Source organism: Gorilla gorilla, chromosome 15 (assembly GCF_029281585.2).
Source record: "Gorilla gorilla gorilla isolate KB3781 chromosome 15, NHGRI_mGorGor1-v2.1_pri, whole genome shotgun sequence".
NCBI classification, from domain to species: domain Eukaryota; kingdom Metazoa; phylum Chordata; class Mammalia; order Primates; family Hominidae; genus Gorilla; species Gorilla gorilla.
Window position 1 is genome coordinate 79859931 of NC_073239.2, and position 27540 is coordinate 79887470.

A 27540-nucleotide genomic window follows, 5' to 3' on the forward strand; every position below is an offset into this window, starting at 1 on the left:
TCATCTCTCACCTTGACCTGTCTGTCTTCTTTCATTTTTGACCCTGTACAGTCAATTTTCCACACAGCAGCCAGATTGGTATTTGTAAGACATAAGACAAATCAAGTCAGTCTGGTCTGAAACCCTCAAAAGTCTTCCCATCTGGCTCAAAGTAAGGGCTACTATCCTGTCCTATAAGGCCCTGAATGGTTTGCACCCTTGGCCACCCCTAGCCCACCTTCCTAAGGGGAGAGTCAGGAGTGTAAAGGAATGCACATCTGCAACACATTTCTTTTTCACAGAAGTAAAAGGAAGGCCATCTGCTGCAATGAAGATGAGTGGTCATAGGTTTGGGAAAGGTAGAGAACGTGTGCAAGTTGTACAGGAATCGTTGCTCAGCAAAATGTTACAGGAAGAAGATTCGTAAGATTGCTAAACATTCATTTTAGGGGCAGCTGTTCACAAGGCTGTCTAGTTGACTCCAGCCAGTGCTCAGCAACCCTGGAACAGAAAAAGAGACAAATAGATCCAGATGGAGTTGTTAAGGCAGCAAAACGGCACAGGATGAAGGAATTTGGAGTGTCAGTGTGTGCCTGGGGAGGAGGGTCTGCTATTCTCTAGCTGGGTCCTCATAAGGGAAAGAAGTTGGGGAAACAGACCTATGAAGGGACCGTTTGGACCCTTTCTAAGGAAACCAACAGGAAAACTCAACAGCCCAGTCTAAGAAAAGTTCCCGAGGTCTACTATTCCCATACCGAAGTCTCATCAGAAGAGTCAATACCAGACCTGCCTCCTTTGCTGATGCCTAAATAGGGGCATGAATTTAAATGTCTTTCCCTTACAGGACACTTTAAATGAGTAATGGTCCCAAATTAGACCTTCACAGCTTAAGATCTGGTGGCAGGGTGTTGTTAAAAATAAGCTCAACTTTAAAGGAGATAGAGTCTAAAAAGGGTAGCTACAGAGCCAGCTTCAAAGGGAATTTTTAAAGCCTCCAGTATTTCCTGAGAGTCAACTTGAATATAGTTCTCACCCCATAAAGATCTCCTTACCTACACACTCAGCCTAAAGCCACCACCATGTGCCTGGTACCTAACCTTCCAGGGAGGGCTAACTCAGTTGTCACAACATATGAAAATATTAAACAAGTAGGTAAGAAGAAGTCACTTAGGAGCTGGCTTAGAAATTACTCCAAATAAAATCCCCTCTCTGGCCATATCAAAGAAATTCTTAAATCCATGCCTAAAGGCCTTTGGTATGACATTTATTTTAATAAGTTCTAAATATATTCATCCATGAATTTGTGAGTCTTTCAGCCTGTGAAAAAACATTTAAGTATTACATATTAAGCTAAATTAAAATCAGATGTCAATTGATGGATACCACATATGTGAGAATCATCTACATCCCCACTGTCTGTTCTACACCAGAGTATCACTTCACCTACCAGGTGACAGTGTGTCCTGAAAAATATTTTCTCATAGGAATTAATATTAAATTCATTGGAAAGTCACCAAATAAGTAAATAAAATTCTCCTCTGACTAAAACGTCTGTTCTAAGAAAGTTCAATTTCATACAAACTTCTAAGCCAATGCTATCTTTCGTTTTATAACACAAAAGAGAAATTCTATGTCTATGTTATGCATCTAATAATTGAACAAGTATATTTTGTTGAACTTGAAATTTGATTTAGAAAAACATATTGGCTGTGAAAATTACTGCATCAGCACAATCTACCTCCATGAAGTTAATGGCTAATAATACATTATTTTCCTTCATATAGGAGAAAAAATGGTTTGGACCCCATGAGTTCCTCATGTGGCTGTCTCCCCTCAACTAGCCAATCAAACAAGTCAGAGAAAGTCACTGATGACCTCCTAAGGCCACCCAGATCTCTCCTGACTTGCTCTCTCAGTGGTCCTGTTGTTCTCCCTTCCTTCTTAAAGCTCTCTCATCCTTTGTTAGCAACAGACTCTCCTTCCAGAGTCATGCTTCCATTCTACCTCACTGGGTTCTCTTCTCAGCCCCTCTGTGGCTCTCCTTCTTCAGAGTCTACTCTTGGCCAGCTTTATGCTGACTGCACCGTACACTTCCTTGACATGATTACTTTCTATACATTGTTATTCCCAAAGAGATCTCTCTGTGCCTCATAGCTCTGGAAACCAGAACCACATTTCTAACCACCTAATGAACATTTCCATCAGAATAACCTGCAGGAAAAAGAACCACTTTCCTCCAGTAATAACTGCACCTTTTTCCTATTTTAGAAAAAAGCTTCATCATACATTCAGCTGAATTTGCTAGAAATCTACAAGTGCTTTTGAACTCGTCCTTCTAAAATACCCCACATATTCATTCATTCACCCATAAAAACATTTTTTAAAGTTTCGGGAAGCTTAGCCGGGCATGGTGGCTCATGCCTGTAATCTCAGCACTTTGGGAGGCCAAGGCGGGTGGATCACCTGAGGTCTGGAGTTCAAGACCAGCCTGACCAACATGGTGAAACCCCCAACTCCACTAAAATTACAAAATTAGCCAGACGTGGTGGTGCATGCCTGTAACCCCAGTTACTTGGGAGGCTGAGGCAGGACAATCATTTGAACCCAGGAGGCAGAGGCTGCAGTGAGCCAAGATCACACCATTGCACTACAGTCTGGGTGACAAGAGCAAAAATCTGCCTCAAAAAAAAAAAAAAAAATTTCAGGAAGCTTACATACAATCTATTCTGGAGTATCAAAAATAACTCTGCAAAGTAGAGACTATTATCTCCATTTTACAAATGATGGTTTACATAACTGATATAAATTCTTATAAATTATGATGCAAAAAATTGAACCTAGATTCGTTTGTCTGACTCCAAAGTCCACAGTCTTTTCACAAACCATGAAACCACAGACCACGTGCCAAATCTGATCTGCCACCTGCTTAAAGTTGTATTGGAACATAGCCACACTCATCTGTTTATGTATTGTTTATGGCTGTTTTAGCACTACAAAAGCAGAGGTGAGTAGTTTGCAACAGAGACCATATGGCTCACAAAGCCTAAGATAGTCACTATCTGCCCATTTACAGAAAAAAAAAAAAAGTTTGCCAACTCTAAATCTATACTGTCCTCCATATATTTACCACCTCAATTTATGTCTTCCTGGATTGCTGCAACAGTCTCCTAACTGGTTTCTCTGCCAGTAGCCTTTATCTCCTCCAATTCATTGTCCACAATAAAGAATCAAATTTTTCTTATTTATCCCACAACCTTTAGGATAAAAGGCAAACTCCTTGTGAAGCTATGGAAAGCTTTTTGACATCTTGGTTCTTTCATTTCTTTCCATTCACATCTACTTTCCACTCAAGCCAAAGTGAAATGCATGGAGTTCCCCAAAAGGGCCAAGCTATTTGATGCCTACATTTTTGCATATACTATGTTCTCTATACCTGGAAAATAGCTAAGTCCTGCCTCATTTACCTACTTATTTTGTATTCTGAGCTCAAGAGTCACTTTCTCCTAGAAATCCTCCTGGGCTCCCTCAGGCTGAACTAGGCAAACATTAATTCATTAATTCATTAATTAATTCAATAATTAATTCATTAATTCATTCAACATGTGTTCAATGGGCACAACCATCAAGTAGGAGATAATGCTTTGTGCTAAATACACAATGATGAACAGGACAAAGACAGATCCTGTTCTCACAAGTCCAACTTCTTTATTCCCTCTTAATTCATAGTATAAGAAGAGATGAGATGAGGATGAAGGCAGAGGTGGACATTGAGATGGGGATGGAGAGAGTAAGGGAGAGACAGATGGATCAGTGATTTTCTTGTTTGACCCTCTTACCACATTAAAAGGTTACTGAGGGCTCAAAAGTATCTAGTGTTTCTTAAATACCAATGTATACCAGAACACCTGGCACAAGGCTGAATGAATTAAATAATTTTGAGTGATACAAGGACACAAGAGATGAAGATCCTTGTAAAACGTTCAGGCTAGTTAATAGGCTATCAAGAAAATGTCATGCTGTTTTCTGGGGAAAGTCAACCTTTACAGAATTTGAGAGGCTTTGTGAAAATGTGACTAGGAATGAAAAGAAAGATGGGTATAAAAGAACATTCCTGCAAAAGACACAAGCCCTAGTTGGAATAAGAATCAGGGAGTAAAGTGTACATCACACAGTCTTTTTCTGACTACTGGACTACACATCTGAGACTGCTAAACCATGAAAAAAGTGCCTATAACCCTGAACTTGGGGCTCCATAAAATGTTTTTTCTCATGCGAAACTCAGCTCATTAAAGAAAAGAAAAGAAAAAAGACAAAGTTTTCTTTACAAGCTATGGTAAAGCAGACACAAAGAATTGACCCAGTTTCCAAAATAAACATTAGGCTTAAAGCTCTCCCCATCTGGCTAAAACTAAAGCCAGAAATGAAAATCAGCACGTACACACTGCATTTTCTACCTACACCGCAATAACAAGGCCAAGACAAATTTTAACATGTAACTTAATATTATACCTGAAATACCTGAAGTCGCATATTAAGATTTGTAGAATAATTTTTTTCTAATATTAGGAAAGGGCAACAACCCACTTTTAAGCCTGTCTGGATATCCACCTAGGTCGAGTACCTCTCCAAGTCCAAGTCCCACTGGGCATGGTGTGCAGTCTCTTCCTGGGCCCTGATCCTTTACCCTGAGACACATGCCTTTCAGTCTTCCTAGCTGCCTAATTTCTATATGGAAAAACACTTCTCTTTCCAAAAGCATATTTTCTTTTCTCCATAATATTTATTCTCTGACAACTTTTCCTCTTAACCTTTACAGAACATTTTCTATAGAAAACACATCTTATTCTCCATAAAGCAATGTATGCACTATATGTAAAAAGCCCTAACATCTTCGTGACACCACTTTCTTTCCATCTTAACCTCATCTCCAATAACCAGCTCCATGCCATGGACAGGGGCATAACTGCACCAATAGAACCTTAGAAGTATAGAATGTTAGTCCTGAAAGGGACCTTAAAAGTCACTGATTTCAACTTTGGCATTTCACAATTGAAAAAAATAAATAAAGCTCAGAGAGATGTAAAGACTCTCCAGGGTCATACAGGCCTTTGCTCCCAACTTGCTCTATATTCTCCCAATTTCTGGATCTTACCATCTTCTATTTATTTCCTTTTCCGGTGGGGAGAAGTCAGGGCAATGCCCATAACCTCAGCTTGACTTTTATCTGAATTCCACAGAGGATGCTGAATAAACTCATCAACATGAGAATATAATGTGTGGCATTGGTCTCCTCTGTAAGGTGCTGATTGACCAGTGTGTAACTAAATGCTTCCCAGTTGCACTTAACCGCCTACAAGAAGATTCAGATTTCTTGTCATACACATCCCACTGGCAGATGGTCTTGCTATACTTTTAGATGTGCTAAACCATTTGTCTACTGCATTACAGATCATACTAGTCAATTACAGAAAGTTTTTAGATGTTTACGTGATTACCAATTACATCCTATTTGAAAATTGCAGATTAGCATCGTTATGACAGGGCTTCCCGTCTACCAATTAAACCCCAGCAATTTTTATATTTATAATTTTTAGTTTGGTTTGTTTTGCTTTATAAGACTCAGTTTGCATTGCATCACAGCATGACAAATTCTCATTGACATATACTGCATGGGCCAGCCTGTCTCAATTTACCAAAGCAGACAATAGAAAAAGTAGAAAAATGCTTTTAGAGAAAATGAATACCCAAATTCCAATCTCATAGCCCTTTGACATATGCTGAATACATATTTAATAATGTACTTAATAGTGTACTAAAACATATATATGGAGAGAGAAAAAAATTATGGTTGAACTTATGGCAAAGAGTTATTCAAAACATATTTTTATTTTATATGTTTCTTTCTTTTAGAAAATTATAATGAAATATGCAAATGTAGAGTCCCTTATAATGGCTGGATTAAACTAAATTACAGTTTATATGATAATTTAGCAATAAAGAAGGAACTAAGTAACTGCTTTCTTGATAAATCTTTGGAAGAGGATTTTTAAAAACATATTAAGACAAGAGTATAATCCTATTAGAAAAATTCCATCATTGCATTCCTTTGTTTTATAGTCATCAGAACAAATCATCCACGTACTATGGTGCCTTCTGAATAGCAGCAAAATTAGTCAGTGTGCCTAATCCTTAGAAAATCTAATATTATTAGGGGCTCAATAATAAGATTATGTAAATAAAATGGATTAGAAAACATTTCATGAAGGCATCATTAAGTATTTACTAAGCAAATTAGCAAGGAGATTACTTACATCTTGATCTAAACACACATACACACACACATACGCATGTACATACATACTATTTTCTACAAATGCTGCAAAAATATTCTCTCACAAAAGCCCTTTGGTAGTGAATTTTGTGAATGTCAGCAGAGTAGCTGGATTCATTCATGAATGGACAGATACAGAGGAATGGGGAGGATGCGGCTACCCTGGGGAGTAATGGCTGCTACCAGAGCAGTGGAGGTCACTCAAGGCAGAGAGAGGATGAAAAACCCAAGAGAAGACAAATTTAAGGTAAAGAATGCATGACGGTAGATGTATATAGAGAAGCATCAGGCAACCCTTCCAATTCAGAAATCTGAACAGGAAGATTTCCCATGTTGGGCAAATATAGGAACAAAGGATTTAAGTCTAAGAAATTCCCAGGTAGCAGGTAAGAAAAGTATCCTGGGACCCTGCTGACATAGGAGCGATCTGGAAGGAATCTCAGTTGAGTAGAATTAGGGGAAGGCCTATACTATTTTTTGAAGATCTGTCTGATATATGAACAAGGAAAACTTTTGAGACTGTATTCTTAGACAGAGCCCACATCCAACTTAGCATTATGGTAGCAAAAGCCTAGGAAAGGAAAGGCCATTGAAAAGAGGGCTCATAAGGACCTAGGAATCGGGATTGTTGCCACATTCATACTTCTAAATTTTTCTGAAAGACATATAAATTTTGGATGACTTTCTCGAGAAAAAGAGTCTATCATTTGCAAGTAGTGATTATTTTTCTCAACAGAATATAGGCAGTTGGTGTCTCCATCAACCTTTTGATAAAACATTTTTCTGTTTTTGAGTTATAAGGTTACAAGTGGTGCTTCTTAGACAGCCACACAGATTGACTAGAATCCTGGCACAAGTGAAAAAATGAACCTTTCTGTTTTCTACCTGCCTCTTCCCTATCCTATCTTCCCCACCACACATACACACACACACACACACACACACACACACACACACACACCCCACTAAATCCCTGGCTATGGCTGCTAGCACATATTGGTTTCTAAGAATGCAGGTGGTTTGTTTTCACTTGTTTGTTTTCCTTGGTGTTCTTGTAGGAAAAAAATGATACTATATTTACAAAGAGCTACAATATCCAAATTTGGTTGACATTTTGTGCATGTAGGTCTAACAAATTTTGGAACTGTGCAAAGGTACTATAACACTTCATGAATCTAGACAGCTTTTTATAATCTTCTCAGGTTTTTCAAAGGAAATATCCCATGAAATTACCAAGGACCCAAGGACTAAAAGGGAAATTTAAAGATATCTCCCTGGAATACTCTGGCTATAGAAACTTGACTTAATCGGTAGCATAAAAGGAAAACCTAAGTCAAAAGGCAAGAAGATGTCAAAAATTGGTATACAAACAGAAAACTGCTACTCAGGTATTCAAAGAATATAATAGAAACTCAGAGAAGAAAACAACCAACTTTAAAACTGGGTTTTTATCTCTAAATCCAAACAGGAACTTCAGAAAATGGAAGAGATGAGGAGAAATGGAAATTTAGATCTAGCAAGTATAATTGGCTATTCATGAAGGAGAGAAGGAATAGAACCAACTCCGAACCAAATACAGTTTCGGAAACCCAACTGAATATACATGAAAATTTCCACCGTAGGTAGATTCAGAAGGTAGATGGTAAGAAGCAGTGAGAGAACATTTTGTTGGAGCTTCTGGTGACTTGCTTCTTAGAACTTATATCGATAGGCCGATAAGACACGGGGTTACCAACTCAGCTAAAGGAATGACTACACCCCCAAAGGAAGACAATGCAGGTGAGCTTACCAGGCCTTTCACAAAGGAATCGGGGTCAAAGCTCTAACACCCTGCATTTTGCTGGCACGTACTTGATCGTAGATCTAACTGGGATGGATTCAAGGACAGAAGATCTTCATCACAACAATCAGGGACATCTTCAATTTCATTCATTCATATGAAAAATTAAGATTGAGCACAAAACTCTTAAGAATTGTTTAGATATTGGGGATACAAGAAACGGACAGAGGCCTACCTCTCGTGGAGCTTACATTCTGAAGGAAAAGAAAAACCAAGTACACGTGGGTTCGGATCGTGGTAGGGACAATGAAGGGAAAGTTTAAAGAGTAGAGACTACAGGTTGGCATTGAGGTGTTTTTTTATAGTAGGGTAGCACTGGAAGGAATTTCTGTAGAGGTGATTCCGTGGAGAGCCACATGAATTCGGGTCATAGGTCAGGAGAGAAGTGTTATAAGCAGTGGGAAAGCAAGTACAAAGACTCTGAGACAGGCCTAAGACTGATGTTTTCAGGGAAAATGAGATGGTGAGCATGGACTTAGGAGGATAAGCCAAGGAAGAATGGTTGAAAGTGAAGTGAGTGAGGTAGGCAGGGCCATATCAGGAAGGCCTTGAAAGATGAGCTAGGGAATCTGGACTTTATTTCATACACATTGGAGGGATTTGAGCAGAGGAATGGTGTGATCTGATTTGCTTTTAAAGGGGCTGCTTAAGCTTTGGGGTAAAGATTGTAGGGCAAGCATAAGAAAATTAGGAAGATATAGGAGGTTACTTCAAAAGTTCAGGCCAGAGATGATGGTGACTTGGTCTTGGGTGGTAATCTATGGAAGGAGAGAGAAATAACCAAATGTATTTTGAAGGTAAACCCTACAGGCCTTGTTATCAATAGATGTAACATAGAAAAACAGAAATCTAGGATGATTCCTAACTTCGGGGCCTCAGAAACAAAGTAAATAATTGTGTCCTTTGACTCTACATAGATTTTATTTTCCTACAATTCTCTTATGAAAAATATAACTGTGCTAGTACATCCACTCTGTAAAATAGTTTGGCAATTTCTTTAAAAATTGAACATACACTTATCACATGTCCCAGTAATCACATTCCTGGGCACTTATCCCAGAGAACTAAGAACTAATGTCCATATTAAAAACCTATACACAAATGTTCACAGCAGCTTTGTGTTTTTTGTTTGTTTGTTTGTGTTTTTTTTTTTTTTATTTTCAGTTCCAGGGTACGTGTGCAGGATGTGCAGGTTTGTTACATGGGTAAATGTGTGCCATGGTGGTTTGCTGCAATATCAACCCATCACCTAGGTATTAACATAGCAGCTTTATTTGTAATAGCCAAAATCTGGAAACAAATACAATGTCCTTCAATAGATGGTGAGTTAAACAGTAGTACATCCTAACCATGAACTATTACTCAGCAATAAAAAAGAACAAATTAATTACTGATACATTCAATTTAGATGGATCTCAGGGGCATTATGCTGAGTGGAGAAAGTCCATTTAAAAAGGTTACATTTTACATAATTCAATTTATATAACATACTCAAAATCACAAAATTATAAAGATGGAGAGCAGATGAGTAGTTTTCAGGGAATAGGGATAGTTGGGGGAAATGGGTAGATTACATATAAAAGAGAGCTTTTTTGGTAAAGGAACAGTTCTGTATCTTGATTGCAGTTGTAATTAAAGAAACCTGCACACGTGATAAAACAATACAGAGCTATACACACACATTATATCAATGTCAATTTTGATACTGAGCTATAGTTATATAAGATGTAATTATTGGAGGAAACTAGGTGAAGGTAACAAAAGCCCTCTCCATACTATTTTTGCAACTTCCAATGAATCTATAATTACTTCAAAACAAAAAGGTTTTTTTTCTAATCTAACTATGCTCAAGTATAAGGCAAAATGTATTGTATAAATATTAAAAGTAGTATGGTGCTAAATACAGCCTCTGACAAAATGTTGTCTTCTGAATTTATAAAGTACATTTTTGCCCATACATCTTACCACTTTGTATATGTAGGTATCCATTTAATTAATCATCAGGATCTCTCTCTGTGTATAAGGACATTTTCCTGCTGAAAGCCTCTGGAGCAAACAGCACTTGGAATTCTCACTCTCCCTCTAACTGCAAGCTCTAACCAGCAAATAGAGCCTGCCTGTTCTTGTTCCTATACCTGTACAAGGGTGCATTAGACAAACAGAAGCTGAACAACTGCCAACACTGATGCTCCAATAGCTTTCAGACATTCTAAATGATGAAAACTACCTGCTTAGACTCAAGATATTAACCTTTCATGTTCCAGCAAACGCCCTTGGAGTCCCAGAACTTTTACCATCAATGTCAAAATCTAAGCCTCTGCAACATGGAATCTCAGAAAGGACAGCTTAGACACACACACACACACACACACAAACCGATGACCATGATCCAAAGGCTTAAGAGGCGCTAATAATGCTAATCACACCTTCAGTACAATCTTAAGGTTAGTTTAGGTGTGGATAAGTCATCTAAGTCAACTTGAAGGCATGAATGATGGTGAAGTCTCCCTCAAGATCTTCAAAAGCAGCTTCTTTGTATGTATTTCCTTTATGTTCTGGTCTTCTGATGCCATCCAGTCACAGCCTGAGTGCAGAGCACGTGGTCTTTGTCCCTTTAGGGGGTATTCTACTTCCAAGAACTTGGTACCCAGGTATACCTGTTAAATCCTAGACACTTCTCATTGCTGAATGGGCTTATATTCAGTAATCCTTTCATTCTCTCAAACAGGCATATATTCAACCTAGAGTGGCCATAATGAAGACTAGCTTTATAAACCCTTTCTCCTAGTCTTAATTGTAAAAACCCATACAAAAGTGTATCCTAAGGTCAACTTTAATTTAGGAATTCAGTATTAACTAGAATATTTATAAACAATATATTTCACATCAGATCCTATCTCTTTTTTTTTTTTTTGGAATTTAACACATTACCAACAAAATCTATGGAACGTGCCAAACGCCACCTCTCTGGATGCTGGTCCTGGTTCCTTCAAGAGAGCTCTGCTGGGTACACACATTAATATGTTTTTCACACATTAATATGTCCTGAAGAGTAAAATATATTATTTTGCATTTCTATTTTCTAAGGTAGATTAAAAAAAAACAATTGCAAATAAGATGGATTAAATACCTTTCTGTAAACAAAGTAGTTCATTTTAATCCTATCTGAGATTGTAGCCAGGAAAATTGCCAATAACAATAATTTTTAATGAAAAAATTAAAATACTTACAGCCAACCATCATCATAGCCACCGAAAACATCTTCTCCACATCTGTGGTAGGAGCTATGTTTCCAAATCCTATGGTTGTAAGGCTTGTCATGGTAAAGTAGAGAGAGGACACGTACAATGAATCCTTGCTGGGTCCTCCTTCCCATATCCCGGCACTGGTATTGTAGCGATATGGAGTCCCAATGCTCAAGGCCAGCTGGTAGAGCCAACTGTCTATTTGGATGGTGTTAGTGACTTCGTCAATGACCTCGTAGTCTCCGATGCTATACCATATGCAGGCCAGCCAGTGGGCCACCAGTCCAAACACACACACCAGGAGCACGAGGACTGCTGCTCCATATTCTAGGTAATGGTCCAGTTTCCTAGCCACACGGCCCAGTCGTAAGAGACGCACCACTTTTAAAGAACTGAAGAGACTGCTGATTCCCTGGATTTAAAAAAAAAAAAGAAAAAATGACACCACATTTTCAGGAAAAAAAAAAGGCTGGGGAAACAATACAATGGCTCACCTTCATAAATTAAACCATCCATTTATATATTAAGAACATATGTATACTATAGGTCTGATTTTAAGAAAACAAAAAAGTCAAAATGATAAACTTTAAAAAAATAGATATTTTCCTACCCAAAAATTCATATTTTCAAATTATTAGATAAAACAGATTTCATTAGCTAAGAAATTCCCAATTTATTTTCATAAGTAGAATATAAATGGTACAGAGAGAAACCGAAGACGAAAATTGCTCAAATGCATTATATACAGAGTATACAAATAGGAGTGTTGAATTCAGACCTTTTATTTCCTTTTCCTATAAAACTTTCCCTCTACTCTAAAAGGTTTCTTTTCATTTCTTATTTTATGATAGCTACAAATAGCAGAACTCTGAAAAAGGAAGCACAGTCTTACAGGCAATCACACAGGAAATACTTTGGTATATATGGGGAAAATGAACAAATACCATTGTTGGCCCCACTACCTCCTGCCACCATCATGAGAATCACTGCATTTCTAGAGCTCTGAAAATGTGAACAGAGCTGAACCTGAAATGGGTGTGTGGCCTACTAAATCCTATCCATTCTCTAGCAAAAGTCACCAAAAATAACACCAAAAAAAGAACAGCAGCCGGAAAATTCATATTTTGTTGAGAAGCTTAAAATAACAAATAAGGGATTATCCAAATCAAAGCACAGCATAGGCTTTCTTAAATCAATGAAAGTCCCATAGTTACTTTTTTGGAAGTAAATGTAATAGGCCACCTGCAGAGGTAGGATAAGTTCATTCCTGATGCAGTTCACAAAATAGGCAAGGAGGGAAAATGGAGCAGTGATCCAGGAAGCCTCTCATGCAGTCATTACCTGCAAATCCATTCGTATCCATGACTTCCTTACTGCTAACCCTGTCTCCCAGAATGTAGACAAGGAATCTAATATAACTTACTCTGACATGAATTCTGACCAGCAAGGAGGAATTTGTTGTTGCAGTAGAATAGATGTATATTAATAAGACTCTAATTATGCATGGTAAAGTTCCTGACAGTTAAGAAGGAAACAGTTGGCAGGGCACAGTGGCTCATGCCTGTAATCCCAGAACTTTGGGAGGCCGAGGCAGGTGGATCACCTGAGGTCAGGAGTTCAAGACCAGCCTGGCCAACATGGCAAAACCCTGTCTCTACTAAAAAAAACTCAAAAATTAGCCAGGCATGGTGGTGGGTGCCTGTAATCCCAGCTACTTGGAGGCTGAGGCAGGGGGAATTGCTTGAACCTGGGAGACGGAGGGTGCAGTGAGCCGAGATCATGCCACTGCACCCCAGCCTGGGTAACAGAGCGAGACTCCATCTCAAAAAAAAAAAAGGAAACAGTTAAGAATGCATCTGGTTTGTTATACTATATTCTATAAGACAGCATGTGTTTGAAATTTTTCATAATGAAAATTTAAAAGAGAAAGATAACAAAGAGAAGTAGAAACAAGAGTCCCTATAGAAACAAAGGAGTAGCAGGGTCATCCTGCTGGGTTTCTGCCTCAACTTCAATTTCCTTAGGCCTACCTCTATTTAAGTTGAAACTCTCAAATATTGTGGCATATATACAGCCTAAAAACAAATTCCCATTTCACTTTAACACTTGGGGGAAAAAGATGCTGAACTTTAGTCAGTTAAAAAGAGTAGAATTAATGAAATAAAGAAGACAAATTTGTGTAATTCAGTGACATGAGATGTTGGAAGGCTTGAAAGCTTTCAAAAATGGAACAGTGTAGTCATCAACAAGTAATACAAAAATAAACATTTATGGAGCACTCCTATATGCCAAGTTCTGTTTTAAGCCCTGGGGATATTAAGATAAATATGCCTCACTTCTGCTCTAAAGAAACGCATAATCGAAATACATGAAAAACTTAAACAGAGTTCAGTTTAAAAATAAAAACAATGATGTTATAGATAATATTTTCTGGTTAGCTCAAACTTTTAAAGGAACTTTGGGACTTCTGTTTAAATATTGCATAGAAAAGTCATTTCTACCTGAATTCTTTTCTCTGAAAATAGCTTAAAGCAAAGAGAAAGAAAAACAGAGAGAAAATCTTCACCCCATTCAAACTAAGAAAGCCAACACAAACCCCAACTAGAATGTCATGAGTTAGGACCTACTAGAATTAGGTCCAAATGGTGGGAAGACACACATCCCTCATCTCTACCAAGCAGATTGCTCCAAAAGGAGGTGACCATCCTGACAGGCCTGCTCTGGATTCTGCTTACTCAAAAGCACATTTTCTAACATTTAGAAGTAGTTTGACACTACTTAAATATTATAAAATGTTTTATAAGCTTAAAAAGCAATAAAACATTAGTAAATAGACATACTTGATATATAAAGTATATATAAAATATTAGTTTTATATAGAGAGCATTATAGACTCTCTCTGCCACAGGTTTAGAAGTAGTTTGACACCACTTAAACATTATAAAATGTTTTACAAGCTTAAAAAGTAACAAAATATTAGTAAATATACATGCTTGATATATATACATAAAGTATATATAAAATATTAGTAATATATACACATATATATCAAGCATTATAGACTCTCTCTGCCATAGGTTCTATGGCACCACTTCCTCTTGGTTTTTAGCCAACCCTCCAACTGACGCCCTCTCAAAATCACTTTCTAGGGCTATCCTTCTCCATGCTTCTATTTCATGTTAGGATTCTCATGATTGCCCTCAGTCCTCTTCTGGTTGATCTACTGCATATCTAGGTTTCAACCATCTTCCATATATGAATGATTCTCAGGTCCACTTAGCACAAAAAGAAACCTCTCTCCTGCGTTATTGATACTAAGCCAAATGTCTGCTGTGCGTTTCCTCTTGGATGTCCCACAGGTATCCAAAAATAGGTCCCAAAGGGAACCGTTTTCTTCTCCCAAATCAGTTATCTTCTATCATGTGAATGACATCATTATCCACCGAGTCACTCAGACCTGGGGCGAAGCCTCAACTTTTCCCATTTCCTGCCACATGTAGCTGGTTATCAAGTCCTGAGGGTCTCACACTCAAAGTGCCTAAATGCTCAAAATATATCTATTTAATAAATCTCTCAAAAAATTTCCTTCTTTTCCATTCCCATAGGTATGTTTTGGTCATGATTTCCTGGTTTTTTCTCACTTGTGTGACAGGAACTGCCTCTCCATCAGCCATCCCACCTCCATTCTTGCTTCCTCTAATTCACAGATCACACTACAAGGTCTATCAGTCTCGTATTTCTTTAAAGCACATCTGTCTAACCATGTCCCTCTCTAATATAAACTCTTTACATGTTGGCTCATTACCTATAGGAATAAATATTAATTTCCAAGTGTGACATGCGAAGCCCATCAGGACCTTGTACCTACCTACCTGCTCAGCATCTCTCCTGCCAATTCCTCCACCTGTTCTCTAGGCTGCTGCCATTCTCAGACAGGAGTAGTTCCCAGAATGTCCATGCTGTTTCATGCTACATTACAAGTTATTCTCTCTGTTTAAAGGCTTCCTTCCCCCACTCTTAGTGGTTAGGATCTTACATACAGTTTATGACAAATACTCTCTCTTCCATGTGCACTTCCCTGACATCATCTCCCTGCCTCTGCCATCTTTATTGTCATACTCTCCCCCATCCCCCACTGGGAGAATTAAGTATCCTTCCTTTATGTTATCATACAGTTTCTGCACATCTCTATTATAACAATTTTCACTGTCACACTTACTATAAGTCTGTTTGCATGTATGACATTCCAGGAAACTCCTTAAGGAGCAGATCTACTGTCAATTACAAAGCTGGCATATGGTAATATGTTAAGCAGCCAATAATTCAATAAATGAAAGAATAAACTTCTATGAAACAAGCAAATGTTGGCGATCAATTTGGAGGGCTTTGATTAATTACAAACTCAGAATGATTTAACAGTATAATGTAGAGAACAAAACAGTCAATGTAACTTAAGGTTGCATTAATAGAGTATGTCATTGAGTACAAAAGAGAAATTCTCCTTAATCTCTACACTGACTAGGTGTATTACTCCATTTTCATGCTGCCGATAAAGACATACCCAAGACTTGGTAATTCATAAAGGAAAAGAGGTTTAATGGACTCACAGTTCCACACGGCTGGGGAGGCCTCACAATCATGGAGGAAGGCAAAAGGCACATCTTACATGGCAGCACACAAAAGAGAATAAGAGCCAAACAAATGGAGAAACTCCTTATAAAACCAGCAGATCTCATGAGACTTATTCACTACCACAAAAATAGTATGGAGGAAACACCCCCATGATTCAATTATCTCCACCTGGTCCCTCTCACAACACCTCGGAATTACGGAAGCTACAATTTAAGATGAGATTTGGGTGGGGAAACAGCCAAACCATATCACTAGGTCACACATGTAGGAGATCAGTTGAATAGATTCATCAGAGAACTGCCAAAAAAAAAAAAAAAACCCTCAAAACTCAACTTTATTAGGAAATGTGAAAGGAACTGGAAAAAGGGAGATTGGAGCAGGGCACTATTTATATTCAAATACACAGTGCATGGATGAGGGCTGAGCTCACTCTGTATAATCCTAATGTGGGTAACCTGGAAAAAGGTTGGAGCTACAGGGATAGAAGGATGCAAACAGGATTTCAATGGGCCTGTGCCACACACTTCTATGCAGTTAACCAACAGAAAGTTAGGTCATTGATTGCTACTTGGAAAAGACAGACAAGGCAATAATAACATTGAGTATTTACTACATGCCAGGTACTATTCTAAGTGTTTTCTTTGTATTAATTGAATTAAAATTCAGAACAATCCTATGTGGTACCTATCATTAAAGCATGGCCCAGAAAAGTTAAAAATAATTGGACTAAGTTCACTTAGATAGTAAGAGGAGGAAGCCAGATTCACATTCAGGCAGTCTGTCTCCAGAATTTTCCTTCGTTCATTCTGAAAGTCTCTATACCTGGAGTATAATGTGTAATTTATCCAACCACATGAATACCTGCAATATTGGCTTAAATATGAGCATTCTCTAGATGACTGAATAAAGTAGATTAAATACCTAACCTCCTCCTTCTCTCCACTCAGTCACAGCAATGGCCACACAATAGGGGTCCGTGGAGGCCCTGGAACTCTTATATCTATACAGTCTGCAGTTCTCTAACATGGATCAATCCATTTTGTTTTTATAATAGCAGGATTCCTACCTTCATTGTTCACATGAGGACACTGAAGATCAGACAGGTTGAACGAACCGTCCAAAGACCGTTAGCAAGGAACAAAAGTATCACTCAGACCCAGTCCTTCAGATTCTGAGTGCATTTCCCACAACAAGCAACCACTCTGCAGCCTTCCTGTCCTTACCCCCAATCTCTCCTACATCATTGCTGCAATATTAATCTTCCTGAAAGGCAGCACTGAGCATATCCTCCAAGGGCTTATCACAGACATTAAGCATAATCTCTTGAACAGGCCTTCAATGCCCGCAATCCCATCTCTGTCTATGCTGCCAGGTCATTTCCCTCTATGCCTCTGCATAGCCCTAGTGCTCCAATCAAACAAAACTCCTTTTTGCCCCCAAACATCATGTTGAGCAAAAGGAGCTAGACACAAAAGAGTATATACTGTATGATTCCATTTCTGAAGAGTTCAGAAACAGATGGAACTACTCTATGGGGTTAAATGAGCATAGTGTCTCCCTTTGTTGGGAGAGGGGCAGTGATTACAAAAGGCATGAGGAGACCTTCGGGTTCTGGCAGTATTTTGTTTCCTAACACAGCTACTAATCACTAGGTGTGTTCACTTTGTGAAAATTCTTTCTGCTGTACACTTAAGATTGGGATAATTTTCTTTAAATATGTCATATTTAAACATCAAAAAAAAGGTTATGGAAAACCCAGTAGTCACTGATGTGTTATTAAGCTAACATTTCACCACAGTACATGATTCAGATTAATAATTTCTTACTCATCCCATGATATTTGGTGGGGGCGGTGGGGAGGGCAGGGAGTCATAGCTATCACTGTATCTAAAATAAGAGATTTTCCTTATTTTATGATTCACTCTCATAACCTTTAGATTGGGCCACGAATTGCATTTAATTCCTGTTGGCAAGTTTAATTTCACTCATATGATACTACTGGACAGTTTTAGAGGTTGATCCTCCAAAAATGCCCTTCTTATGTACTTCCGCCTTTTTTTATAACAATGTTTTGATGCTGTTCTTTCCACCAGTCTTAGATATTCATTGATTTTCTGCTTCATTTGACTCCAAACTTTCCAATCTTTCTGTGCCCTCCTTTGCACTTCAGTGGCTTTCTGCCTCTATCCCAACCTCTGAGCTATTAGTACACAAATCCCTGAGGTTCCACTGTGGAACAGAATATCAAATACATCAAGTGCATAACAGAACACAACAGGGTGAATGGAGGACTTTCGGCCATCAGCCTTCCACCTTTCTAGCCAATTTCCTTACTTGACAAGCCCCTCAGGCCATAGTAGCAAAAGGAACAGTATCCAGAAGACACCTCTGTGCCATTAACTCTTCAAGTCACTTTTGTGGATTCCACATTAAAGAGATGTGAGATGTTATCAGCATAAAATAATATCTTGCAATGATAAAGCCATCCAAAATACAAATCAATTCTCTTATTTGATCGTTGCTAATAATAGCAGGTAGATAATTTAGCCAATATTCCTTCCTATTTTCTTCAACTTTCTTGTCCAAGGACACATTGCAATTAAGTGGAGATGAAAGAGCAGGAATACAGACTTGTCATATCCAGTTGCATGATTTTGCACCTACACTTTGCATTCTCACAATACAGCGTTCTGGTAGATTGTTTCAAAAACATAGCTGTGTTTATTTTTCTCCCTGTATCCATACCCCTCTGCAATGTTACTTATAATTCCTCCCATCAAGACATAGGGTCTGTTTCCTATCTCTTAAATCTAGACTGACTTTAGGACTTGCTTTGGCCAACAGAATGTGACATAAATGATTGCAGCAGATCCAAGCCTAGGCCTCAAAAGGCCTTGCGCACCACCTCCACCTGTGGTCTTGGAAGCCAGCCCAGCTGCCATGTGAACAAGACTCACTAGGCTTTGGGGGATGAGAGACCACAGAAGCATCCCTTTGAGTCATGCATTTCAGCCATCCTAGACTACTCAGGCCCTAGCCAACTCAGCGGCTGACCACAGATGCATGAGTAAACTTAGTTGAGATAAGCCAAACCTAGCCTAAATCAGCAGAACCACCCAATTGAACTGCAGACTCATGAGTTGAATAAATTATGGTGGATATTATCTATAAAGCTTTAGAGTGATTTGACATGCAGGAAAAAAGATAACTGATAAAAATGTAAGAAAAGTGCATATGTTACATGTTTATGAGCACAGAATTTCATATTTCTATGACAGAACACTGGGGCAATATAGATATCGCGTTAATAGAGAGGTCCCATTTTAATACAACATTATCCCAAATAGGAAAGATATGGGTATGTAAAGTAAGATTTAATATACAATTGTTGGGTGTTATTTATCTGTTATATTCAGAAATATGTCGCTATTATGCTTTGCATGGATTGATGCCAACAAATACTTCATGAGAATAAAGAACTCCAAGTTATTACTTCATAAATCTTATAAATATTTCTAAAAGCCAATCTCACCTAAAACTTAACATCACCTTGGGTGATATCCATGGAGGTGAGCCTTCCAATAGCCTGGCCTTGGAGTTTCTTCACCAATCCATCTCCAACAACCTTTCTACTTCTCCTCAGACACCCATTTTCATGATCAAAATCTAAAATTTATCATATTTCAAAACTTTCTCCAGCTCTGAAATTTTGAATTGAATCATCCTGCTATCTGACCATGGCTGCTTCTCTGTCAAGATCAATGGCCCAATTACACCAACTGCAAAAGCAGTTTATCCTTACTGAACCTGTAGTCCTTTCCCCAATTTATTAACCCTCTTCATTCTCTACCTTTTTTCTTATATAATCCCATAATTTCAATAGCATCAACACCCTAAATTGCTTAGCATCACTGTCTCTTCATTATGCCCACTATCAAAATTCAAGTCCTGGCTCAATTACCAGCTTTCTTCATATCTGTATTATGAACTGCTCAAGACAGTTATACAGTGGGTTCCACTATAAATTCATTACCATCACTTTCAATGCATCTGTCAACTACCTAGCAAGTTTCCTGTTTTTCTTGTAAATTTACCTGCTCACTATATTTCAAGCCTTCTCTACTCTACTCAAAACTCCAACCATACCCTCTTCAACTACACCCTTCCCATAGATGTTTAAACATCTCATGTCCCTCTCATTAAGCAAAAAAATTAACATACCCCCTCCCCCTCCTAAATCAGCTATCTGACTAAGCAAATCAGAAATCAAGAAGTATCCTTGCCATCCCTTTCTCTAACATCATCTCACCCAACCTACCTTAAAATCCTATTCATTTTAGAACAATATTTTATCATGGAAAAACTCAAACATACAAAAAAACAGGTAAATAGCATAATAATTCCCCCATTTACCCACAACTCGGCTAGAGTAATTATTAACTTATCACCACCCTTGTTTCTTCTACATCTCTCTTTTAACAGCAAACTCCTGGCCCCACTGGATTATTCTGAAGCAAATCCAAAATGTATAATTTTGTCCATAAATACTTCAGGGTATGTCTCTAAAAGACAACATATTTTTTAATTCAACAAGACTATCACCCATTATCACACCTGATAAAACCTAACACGATTTCTCAAAATCAGCAAATATCCAGTCCACTCAATGACCACCCTCTCTCCAGCTGGTTTCTTAGAATTAGGACCAAAGAAGGTCCACACTTTGTGCTTTGTTAATGTGTCTCTTAATCTACACATTTCCCTCTCCTTTTTTTAATCTGTTGAAGTCAAATTTATTTGTATAAAAAAACAGATTGCTTGTCTTATAGAGTTTCCTAAATTCTGAATTCTGATGTTTGCATCATTATGGTGTCACTGATATAATCCTCTGTCCTCCCACTTTCCTGCAAACTGGTAGTTAGATTTTGAAACTTGTTCTGAATCAGGTTCCATTATTTTTAAATATTTGTAGTAATAATGTGTTTATCAATACATAATTTTAACTCCTGTCTCTCAAATTTATCTACCTCTCACCACCTCCACTGTCATCACCTTAGATCACACTAATAGCATCTGTCTCCTCTATCTACGGGAGTTTCCTAAGTGTCAAGGCATTTGTTTAAACCCATTCAATCTGTTCTGAACACTGCATAAGAGTTACCTCTTCAAAATCACTGCTAGTTTAAAATTATCTCATAGCTTCCCACTGTTCTAAAATCTGTTTTGTTTATACAGCCTTGCACAGTCGGGTCCAGGCTTACCACTCTAGCTCCATTCTCTTCTGCTCACTCTCCATCCAATTTTCAATTCTTTGAATATGTCATTCTCCCTCAAACACAGGGATTATGCACTTGCTGTTCTTTCTAAATGGAATGTTCTATAATTCTTTCTTGCCCATTCCTCAGCCTAGTTGGCTCTATCCATACTTTAAATTATAGCTCAGTTATTGCTTCCTTAGGGAACTTTCCCTTTCTGATCTAGATCAGGTCATTTCATTATATAATCTCAAAGGACCATTTACATTCCCTTCATGACACTTGTCTCTTTGTGATTGTGCATGTGTATCATGTTTTGTTCATTCTTTTATCCCTAGCACACTCTAGCACTCTTGGGAACCTAGTGATTTAAAGAATGAAAACATTCATTAAAGAATAACCTAACCAATATATAAATCTCTCATAATAATTTCTGATTCCTCCAGCACTGATACCATAATCAATAATTAATAGCTGCTTAATTTTCACAGGTAGTACCATATCAGGCAACTGGACAGAAACCACAAAATAATAATAAGCTCTGTTTCATAAGCATTGGGCCCTTATTCTAAATAGATTTTATATATGAATGATTACATAGTCCATTTCCATTTCCTTTTGTAGAGTGCAATTTAAAGACTGAAAAAAAATTGCAAACTACATTTGTTATCTGAACCTCTAACCCAGATAACAAATTACATTGCTTTTTCCTATTCAGAATTCACTGCTCCAACTCAAGCTACCAAGAGCTCTACGGGGAAATAATCCTAATTACTCCATGGATTAGCTAGCATCCTTCTGTAGAAGATCCGAATTTAAATAACTTGTGCATAACACCTGTATTAGCCAATTCATATTCTAATTGAAACACAGTGGCATAAATGGCCAGACAGACAAAGAATAGGCACTTATTTTCAGCAATATCCATAATGTAGTAACTTTTAATATGCTTCTTTTTGTAGAAAAGACTTTCATTTTCATATCCACCGGGTCCACAGTGAATATAAAGCTTGATCAAAATATGTACCTTATGAAGAGGTGTACTGCCTAAAGCCCTGATTTTTTTCCAAACATTATGATATGTGTACAAGCAAACCAAATTGGGGATGCTTTAAATCCTTCTTCAATAATTTCTTGCTGCCTTTAGAATAAAACCCAAACTCCTTAACACAACCTACCTCTGCCTACCTCTTCAGACTCACCTTGAGCATCTGTCTTCTGCTCTCTACACTCTGTCATATAGGGCTTCTTTCCTACCTTAAAAATATATTCTTTCTCACCCAGGAGATCTCCAAACATGCTGTTTAAAACAATCTCCCTACCCACCAACAGTGTCCTTTTTCTGGTGAATTTCTATGCATCTCTCAGGACTGGGCTTAAAAATGTAACCCCCTCAGAGACACTTCTCCTGACTATCCCCAACCCTGAAAGTTAAGACTCTTGTTTTATAGCATAAATAATCAGTCCAAGAAATGCTGAGGGAATGAGGTAACAGGCAATGAGAGTTGAAGCAGAGTAAGACTGAAGTGGTCATGATGGGCTATGTAAGCAAAGAGACAAAGCAAAAGAGAAGAAAGACTAAGTGTATTTGTCAGGGCTCTCCAGAGAAACAGGACTAACAGGACATGATGGACATGAAAATGGAAATGGAGATGGAGATACGGAGATGGAGATATGGAAATGGAGGTGCAGATGGAGATGGATACAGGGATGGGGATGGAAATGGAGATGGGGATGCAGATGGAGATGCAGATGCAGATGGAGATGGAGATGGAGATGCAGATAGAGATGGAGATGGAGATGGAGATGGAGATGCAGATAGAGATGGAGATGCAGATAGAGATGGAGATGGAGATGCAGATGGAGATGCAGATGCAGACGCAAATGCAGAAGGAGATGGAGATGGAGATGCAGATGGAGATGGAGATGGAGATGGAGATGGAGATGCAGATGGAGTTACAGATGGAGACGGAGATGCAGATAGAGATGCAGATGCAGATGGAGATGCAGATGGAGATGGAGATGCAGATGCAGATGCAGATGGAGACAGAGATGGAGAGCAGATAGAAATGGAAATGGAGATGGAGATGGATGTGCAGATGGAGATGGATACAGGGGCAGGGATGGAGATGGAGATGGAGATGAGAAGGCACCCAGCCATCCTGAATCTTCTATGAAAATGAAAATGTTGAGGTTGTATTTTTACCTTCAAATACAACCTCCTTGTTTCAGCCCTTTGACCAGGACATCATTTGGTTTATCAGTGCCACACACGCCTGCCTGATATTTGATTGCATTTGATCAGCAATTAATGCAGACCCTAATCCAGATATAAAGCAATGCTGGAAATCATTCACTATCTCTGATGCAATAGCGTTCATCAAAACGGCAATGGATTAATTAAAACCAGAAATTGCAAATACCTGCTGGAAGAACTTATGGATTGAAGTCATGAATGATTTTAAAGGCTTCCTGGGGATCAATGGAGAAGCTAAGAAAATAATTCACACAGCAAGACAAGTTAGTGAAGAAGAATTTGCCAACATACTTGATGAAGTGTAAGAACATATTGAAGGTCATCAGAAGTGCTAACAAATGAGAAACTAGAAGAACTTGTTGAGTCACCTACAGAGGAAGAAGAAGTGAAGTAGAACTAGCAATGTGGATACTATGGAAAGTTGCTGAAGTGTTTCAAATTGTACAGACAATAATGGACAGAATTATGGAATATGATCCACAGATGGAACAAAGCACTAAAGTCTCCTATATGATCAATGAAGGAATACAATTTCTATAGCAACATTTTAATGAGTTTAAAAGAGACAATAATTTCCAACTACAGTGTTCTTCCCAAAGGTTTCAGCAAAAAATAACCTTCAACTATCAAGGATCCCTAATATTGACATTATCTGCTCCTGCTCCTGACATTCAACCATTAATGTTCATGGCTTGATGATCCACGATCACCTGAAGAATGTAATCATCTTCTGATATATTATCAGAAAGTCAATAGTAGCCTAAAGCTGGGTCACAATGCCTACATCATTCACCCTACTTCATCTCATCATGTAGGCATTTTTTCATCTCACATCATCATAAGAAAAAGGGTGAGTATAGTAACAATGAGATGTTTTGGAAGAGAGCAAGCACATTCACATAACTTTTATTACAGTACATTATAGTAATTCTTCTATGTTGTTATATTGTTTATTTCTTACTGTGCCTAATTTATAAATTAAACTTTATCATAGGTATGTCTGTATAGGAGAAAGCATAGTATATATAGGGTTCAGTACCATCTGTGGTTTCAGGCCTCCACTGGGGGTCTTGGAATGCATACCCATGGGTAAAAGGGAATAACTGTATATAGATGTTGATATTTAGGAAGAGAGAGAGATGTATTGTGAGGAATGGGCTCAAATGATTATGGAGGCAGAGAAGTTCCACAGTCTGCCATCTGCAACCAGGAGACCCAAGAAAGCCGATATTGCAATTCAAGTCCAAAGACCTAAGAACCAGGCCAATGGTGTAAATTCCAGTCCAAAAGCAAGACAAGATGAGATGAGATGTTCCAGATCAAGTAGTAAGGTGGAAAAAAGGAGAGAATTCCTCCTTCTTCCACCTTTTTTTCTATTCAGGCCCTCAACAGATTGGATAATGCCCATCCACATTGGGGAGAACAGTCTGCTTTACCGAATGTACTGATCCAAGTGCTATTCTCAGCAAGAAACAGATATACCCAGTAACAATGTGTAATCTGAACACCCCAAGGTCCAGTTAAGTTGAGATGAAATTAGCAAGCATGCTAAGAAAATCAGTCAAGAGAGAAAAGCATACAGACAGAGTGAGTGAGTCACATTAGTGGTGGGAAACTCAACTAAAGATCTACAAACCCTAAGAAAATAGCTAGAACAGTAAGCAGTCATGTCCTCCAAAATAATTTTCTAAAATATCCCTTTTTTCAACAATTTTAATGACAATATGTGATCATATGGAATGTTAAGGCTATAAGAAAATGATACTGGAGAAAACAATGTCAATGAAAGACTGTGAGACACATGAAGAAGGAGTTCAAAGAGTAGCTTCATTTTCTTTTTCCTCACTTCCCTATACTTTGGCTCAGCTCCTTCCTTTTTTCAGGCTCACTTCCCTAATATTAGAAATTGGCTCTGCCTTGGGCCAAGTTCCCCAGAGCCACCTTGGTCTAGGGCCATACATTAGGTTCTAAGGTACCACTGTTATTTGTGCTATGTGCTGAAAAATATCCATCCTTATACTAAATCTTCCATCACTTGAGGTCACTTGAATCTCTTTCCTTTGCAACTAAAAAGAAATCCTAACCTAACAGTGGCATTTAGCCCATTACATCCTTTCCTACATGTTCACCTCCTCATCACCCCAGTCATTATCTATATCCCATTGCCCCTGTATTATTTTTATTTGTAGAGCATATCACTAGCTGAAATTATACTCACAGACACACACACACACACATACAATTTAAACTGTCCACGTATACTTACTGTCTGTTTTTCCCCCACCAGAATATTAACTCTGACCAAGATGACCTTAACTTGGCTTCTTCCTAAGTCTAGGATCCTGACTTCCCTTTTCTTAGAACATTTCCTTTAGAAACTTTCTATCGTAAATCCTTTTTCTGCCTCGTTCAGAGGAAAATCTCCCAGCCTCTTGCCAATTTTATAACCCAGGAATGTCTTTCTCCAAGACTTGTGGGCTATTCCTTTGGAATATAATCATCAAGAAAGATAGTGCCTCTATTTCCTAATGTCTGTAGGAGAGTAGATGTCAAACTTTGATAAGCACCAATTATCAAATGATTAGATGACCTAATCATATTGACCAACATCTCTACCACTTGTTTCAACAAAGTTGAGTTCAATCCCTCTCCCCTAGTGCAAAAATCTCTCTCTACTATTGCAACGGTCTTGAATAAAGTCTTTGTTTTCAACAAATGTCTGGTGCAATTTCTCTTTAACAGTTTTATGAAGATAGGGAAGGATTTGTGTGCTTGTTCACTGCCAGATTCCCCAATACTTATAATAAAGGAATACCTCAATATATGTAGAGAGAGAAAGGTGAATAGATGAATAAAATCAAGTAAGGGATTGGTTTTTTTCATTTAAAGGATGACATTCAGAGAAGAATAAATCCTTCTTATGTCGTTGCTGTAGTTTGCATGTGGTTTGTCCCACCAAAACTCAAGTTGAGATTTGATCCCCAATGTGGTAGTGTTGGAACGTGGGGCCTAGTGGGAGGTGTTTGAGTCATGGGAGTGAATCTCTTATGAACGTCTTCATACCATTCTCATGGTAGTGGGTGAGTTCTCACTCTGGCAAGACTGGATTCATTCTTAAAGGAATGGATAAGTTCCTGCAATGGTAGATTTTTCTAGAGCCAGGGCACGGTTTGGGTTTTGTCTCTCCTCATATGTCTGCTTGTCCTTTGACTTTCTCCACAAGGTTATGATGCAGCATGAAAACCCTCATCAGAATCCAGGTCCATGCTCTTGAACTTCCTAACCTGCAGAGCTGTGAGCTAAATAGGCTTCTTTTCTTTATAAATTACCCAGCCTCAGGCATTCTGTTATAGCTACACATAATGGACTAAGACAGCCATCCCTGTATATTTCTCAATGTACCACCACATCTCAGAAGTCAAACCAAATACACAGTCATTCATAACACTAAAGAGCAGAAATTTAACAATTGATCTAGTGATCAGTCCTAGTGATATGTTTACCATATGTACTGGCAGCCTTCTGTACATGGAGACTGTGTATTTCCTAAAAATAATTACTTTCTTTGCCATCATAGGTAAGATGTCATTAAATAGATGTTCTTTTTTTAAACTTGTTAGATTTCAATATTGAAGACAAGAAGAAGTGATTCTAAAATTCCAGTAGCATCATATTGAATATAAAATTGAGCAAATCTAAAAATCTGTAATCTATGGTAAAATAATTTTTGCACTGGTTTCCATGATATAGATCTCTTAATTTACTGTGACCAGGATAACTGCAACATCTGTAAAAGTTTTTGAGTAAGGCCATTCACAACTCAGTGTAATCCTGTGTATAAATGTGAATGTAACTGAAGATGACTGATTTTTCCTGACACAATTACCCAAAAACAAACAAATGACAATGGAAACTAGCATCTTCTGAAAGTGCACACTGGGCATTTGATCATAAACTCTGTATTTGTATCTGCAATACTGATCAACTAAACATTCAAACAC

At 38.1% G+C, this 27540-nt stretch overlaps 1 protein-coding gene across 1 annotated transcript in view; it reads right to left on the minus strand.

The window, feature by feature from the left end:
- KCNH5 (potassium voltage-gated channel subfamily H member 5) overlaps positions 1-27540 on the minus strand; it is a 343028-nt gene that overhangs the window by 235656 nt on the left and 79832 nt on the right. Inside the window, exon 7 of the mRNA XM_019009338.4 lies at positions 11381-11807. Coding sequence (XP_018864883.1) covers positions 11381-11807 — 427 coding nt within the window. The remainder of the gene's footprint in view (positions 1-11380; positions 11808-27540) is intronic.